Here is a 5,426-nt window from a genome sequence, read left to right as displayed (position 1 = left end):
CGGGTGAATACGGTATGCAAGGCAACCGGTCCGGTACTGAAGATTATCACGAGTCCGTGCCAGTAACTGCACGAGTGCCTGCAAGGCACGAGTGACAGTTACTAGGCACGGACGAGTGATAATCATCAGTATCCATGGGATAATGCTTGGCAACCAAAATGCATGTTGAATCTGCGCATGCGCAACATGCGGTTGCTTTATCAACCAGAAGAATGCGTAGCAACAAAATTGAGTTCTCCCAGGTAAGACGAGTTTAAGAGAAAGAAAACAGCTAGAAAGACAAACAAATAAGACTCTAGAACACCAAGAGAGCTTGCAGAAGGCTACTTAAAGATTTTGTAGAGAACAGACAAGAAAAAAGACAAGAAAAACGTTGACAACCAGCAACCCGTTTTGAAAATGGATAGTTCTGAAGGATAAACAGCATGTGCTTGCTTTCTATCATGCTCCAGTATATCAGAAGAGGAAACATGCACCGCTATAACTGAAGAAAAGTGTGACAACCGTTTTTGAAGCCAAAACGACTTTATACAAGCCTGAACAGGCTTATATGGTGGTGCAGTACACTTCTACATGTGCAATACTCCGCTCAAAGCGCCCACTCCCAACACTGATGCCTGTTTGATGCATTAAATATGAACACTGACAACCTCCTGACCCTCAGCTTCACTGCAAAAAGAGCACAGAAGTGATACAGAGCATCAGAAAACAAGAAAAGAGACTGATATAAACATTGCAATGCATGATTATAAGTGTGTAAACTATGTTTTTCTTGTTCTCTCACTGCTGAAAACGAAATAAGAATCACTTCCTAGTGTGCAATAACAAGTGCAATAATACTTCGGGGTGTTTCCATATCTGCACAGTCGGTGATGAGTCGCTTCCTGTGCAATTTGAATGTAAAACGCTGATGTCAGCACTTATTAAATCGAATCAGCCCAGAGATTGAAGAGAAGGGATATGAAACTAGTCACGTGAGCTTATGTGCTCAATGTAAATCAGAGTAAAAAGTTTAGGCACTCCGTGTTGCTGTAAAAATGGCAGTTTAATTTGTAAATAAAATAAAACAGGCCCATGGGAAGCTGGATGACTCACTTGAAGAATTATGATCATATAACTGACTAGCCACAGATTGTTTTAAAATATATTTGGTGGCAATAAAATCCAGAACGCCAGATTCCCTGGTTTATTGGCTATACTAGCCTTTGTGGGACTGTAGCAGAAAGCAAGTTGGTTTTCATAAGATGGTTCAGTGATGAGTTTTAATGTTAGCTATGTATTCTATGTACTGGTGCCTGTCTCAAAGGCTAGATCGCTCTGATGCTGAAAGTATAATCGATTTTTAGTGTACAATTTTGCAAAATTTTGCTCCAGGACAAGTACAAGAGGTCAAAAAAGTTGAAGTGATCGAACAAGCTGTCTCTTGGCTCTTAGCTGATGAGCTGTTACACTTCCCAAAGGTCCACTCTTGCATTTAATATCAACTTTGTTCTATATGTAGCAGCAAGTCCAGAGATACAGTCCCACAAAGTGTTTTACATGATTTTACATAGAACTTGCAGTAAAGACAATGTGCCACGCCCATTTTTTGGGCAACACGGATTGTATGAACATGTCATCAAGTTTCATATCCCCTCTCTCTTCAATCTCTGATCAGCCGCAGAGGAGGTACGACATAGGTTGACCTTTTGCTAATGAGTTACTCCTGTATTGCATTCCTGCAGCATGACAGGATGTCACGCCCACATGATATTTGTGTTGACTCAGCAGGTATTTTATGCACCGTCAGCGCTATTTTACTGTTCTTTGTGTTTATCTCTTCTGGAGTCTCTCCAAGAGGCATTTTCTACTAGTTTATCAATCTTAGTATCTACTATAAGTGTTACATTAACACAGGAGCCATAGAAAGCGCAACAAACTCTTACACTGTAAGTTTATAGCTTATTTCTTCAACAATGACTATGCTATTCATTTTCTTATGTCACAGGATATAGCTAGGCATTATTTATAACTACTGTGGAGTACTATGATCGTTTGTAGTCTTTGAGCTAGCTAGGAGAGCAAGTTTTGGTGTTGTGCTTCCGTATATTCTCTTCTTTCTCCGTACACTCACAATTCCTCCGTGAAACTTGATGATAAATTATGACGCGAGGCCACACCTCCTCTAGGTAAATGTGGGCGTTACATCCTGTCATGCTGCAGTGTCCATAGCTAGACAGGAAATAAAGTCAGGCCAGAATTCGGTCCGGGGGACTACACCAGGGTATATGTTCGACCTTTTTTTAAATGATAAACGTTGAAGTTCTTTGTTGGAGTTCGAGTCGCCTATGATCTAGAATAGTGAGAGTCAGATAGATATGATAGAAGCATCAGGTCTAATGTTTGTTGTCGCTCTGTTGTTAACGTGTTCATGGCAGGTGGAAGGTAGGTAGTTCTAGAGACTAGCTTTTAAGTTACACATAAACCATACACATAAACCATAATTTATGCGCTATAATTTTTGCAGCCACCTTGACACCCTCCACCGTTACAGCCTGCCCTGATGACCCTGTCATCCTCACCTGCACTCTGCCTGGTTCCTTCATACGATGGATGGTCACTACTCCACAAAACCAACAAGACAGCGTCACTTTGAGTATTATGAATCCTGCTTTCAATATATTTGCATTCCGTGGTGTTCTCACTGACTCCAGTGGAGGAATGCTCACTGCCACTCTCACTTCACTGTCTGTGGCCTCCACTGTGGAGGGTACCATGGTGGTGTGTTTTGGAGAGAGCTCACAAGAGGGTCCTCTCACTATCACTGTGGCTGGTGAGTGAGATTAAATATGGATTTCATTTGAATTATCTGCAATGGACCGATCCCACAGAACCACCCTCCCCTCCACTGAACACAAGGGTGTCCTCCACTCAAAGCCAACCCAGCTCCTCCAACATCACTCTAGAATGGGATGTTCCCTCATCTACTGGTGGTGTGTCTGTCAGTTATGTCCTTATCATCTCCCCAACACCTCTCTCTGGGTCACCAGTCACCATGGAGACCACCTCGGCACAGATCACTGTCTCCTACAACATTCCCTACAATGTGACCATCAGAGCTGTTAACTGTATTGGAATGAGCAATGCCTCAATGCTGCTCACTATACCTTCCATAGGTTAAAAAAATGTCCCCACAATGTTAACTAATACTTCTCTCCATGTACTCAGTTGCCTGTCCCTCCTCCCTCTCTGTCGCTAGTGGAGTGGCCAACGTCCAGATACCCAGTTTACCGACTCTGAACTCCATACTTACCTTCACTTGTTTTGAAGATAATCAGATGGTAACCTCTACCTGTGGTAGTGATGGACAGTGGAATCCTGATCCAGAGGATTTCATGTGCCCAACAATGGGTACGTTAATTTAAAATATTTATAGTTACCTTATAATTATACAGAACCCCCGGTGACTTGTCTTGTTCCCGTGGCCCCCTCTATGGGTAATGTAAGCATTAGTGGCCAGTCTTACATAGAAGGGTCACAGGTCATCTATCAGTGCAATGACGGACTCTTTCCCATGGGTGTTTTAAACGCCACATGCACCAGAGACACCGGAGACAGACAAAATGGAGTGTGGGAGCCTGACCCCGGTGCTGTGGTGTGCAGGACTTCGCCAGGTAGTGTATTTATTTATTGAATGTGATTAACTGTTGCCTGCACACACAGTCAACTGCACTGTTCCTGCTGAGCCCTCCAACGGAACTATAGTGGACTATGAGAAGTTGAATGAGACAGTGTTGGAGGGAACAGTGCTGACTTACCAGTGTGACAATGGACTCTCATTGACTGGACCCAACACCATCACTTGCACTAATGCTGGAGTCTGGAGCACTGAGCCTGAGGCAATCATGTGTGTGCGTCCAACTAAAGGTGAGTAAATAATTATGCCCCGGTGCGAGTGCGCGAGGTGTGCGGCTGCGTGTTGTGTGTGTCTGTGTGTGTGTGTGTAGACTGTTTCAGCTGCTCAAGAATCAAAAGTAAGACCTTCTCTAGTCATGTATTTTTGGATATATTCCCCACTTGGGGTCTGTATCATAGCAACTGGGTGGGGTTTAACTACCATAAACTCCCGCATTGCTCATAAACTCCCTTGCCTTGAGGGCGCACTGATTTTATACTAGATCTACACAGCCAAAAAGAAGCTAGACACTTGTTGACAAGGGCAGGATAGATGGGTAGGGCTCGCTAAACACCAGGAAGGCTGGAGGAAGGGTGGGGCTCACTGCTTGGACATTGACAAGTTAGTACGTAGAGCTAGAAGCTTAGCACTGGCTACAAGCTATACGCACAAGCTTTTTGTTCGTTTTCAATAGTTTTTGAGACTGTTAGCTAGTTGTATCCAAGGTGAGGTAGCAAGTACTTTTCATTCAAGTGGGTATATAACACTTATTGTCCACTACATCAGAATTTATGGCAGTAAACCTCCGAGGACGAGGGCTTATAACTTGTATTCATGGATTTGCAAAATAATACCTGGTTCTCGGGTTTGCCTAGTTTTGCTTACTTGGAATGCCATTGCAGCCTTTTCAGAAGAGTGCAAAATAATGCTTCGTTCTCGAGTATGCCTAGTTTTGCTTACTATAGGAATGCCTTTTCAGAGTGCGTAGCAAAACTTGTCCATGGAGTGTTGCTTCTCTACTTAGTAGTTAGCTCTGCACTAGAATGCTAGCTATTGGTAGCTGCAGGAGTGAGAAGTGAGCTGCAAAGCTCTACTGATGCAGCCATTAATTTTAGACTTTTGGCCTTTTTAGCAACATGATCAATCATTTCCCGAATTTCTACAGCTCAATCCCCAACTCTATTCACTGGTACTGACCTTGGAATTGCTGTTTCCGTTAGCGTGATTGTTACAGCAGCTCTGTTTATGATCATCGGATTCCTCACTGGAGTCCTAGTGATGTACCTTTGCTCTCATAAGAAGGCAGTATACTCCCCATCAGTTGATGGACAAGCTAACGTAAGACCCACTGTACCAGCTGGTCCTGTTTATGAAGAAGTGTCACCCAAAGAGGAGATTGAACTGAACACTAACCAAGCATATGGACCAATTGGGCTGTAAGAATTGTCATTTAGCGTTTTTATGTTGCTGCACTCTATATATACAGTTTGTTGTTGTACATGTCGATTCATAGGACTATATAATTAATGGTATAATTATATTGATATAATTATAGATGTCTCGGTGTCAACAGAGAATAACACTGCATGCAATTAAGTTATACCAATTTCTTTGGTTTGGGAAACTGCCGATATAATAATTTATAACTATGATATATACAGCTATATGCCCTATAAATTATTTTCTCAGTGTTCAATCAGTTCAGTGCCAATCAAGTTAAACAACCCAACACAATGAACTGTGTGTTATACATTCAGCTTCTCACTATAAT

General features: G+C 42.5%; 1 protein-coding gene across 1 annotated transcript; it reads left to right on the top strand.

The window, feature by feature from the left end:
* The first annotated feature begins 922 nt into the window (after positions 1-922).
* On the top strand, positions 923-5,153 carry LOC135347756 (CUB and sushi domain-containing protein 3-like). The gene is made up of 7 exons (XM_064545789.1): positions 923-2,424; positions 2,507-2,812; positions 2,871-3,155; positions 3,208-3,390; positions 3,435-3,653; positions 3,703-3,906; positions 4,821-5,153. The coding sequence occupies exons 1-7, from the start codon at positions 2,358-2,360 to the stop codon at positions 5,093-5,095; spliced, it is 1,539 nt and encodes a 512-aa protein (XP_064401859.1). The 5' UTR covers positions 923-2,357; the 3' UTR covers positions 5,096-5,153.
* The last annotated feature ends 273 nt before the right edge of the window (positions 5,154-5,426 follow it).

Source organism: Halichondria panicea, chromosome 1, assembly GCF_963675165.1.
Source record: "Halichondria panicea chromosome 1, odHalPani1.1, whole genome shotgun sequence".
NCBI lineage: Eukaryota > Metazoa > Porifera > Demospongiae > Suberitida > Halichondriidae > Halichondria > Halichondria panicea.
The sequence above is the reverse complement of the archived record's forward strand: the minus strand, read 5'-3'. Positions and strand labels throughout refer to the sequence as shown.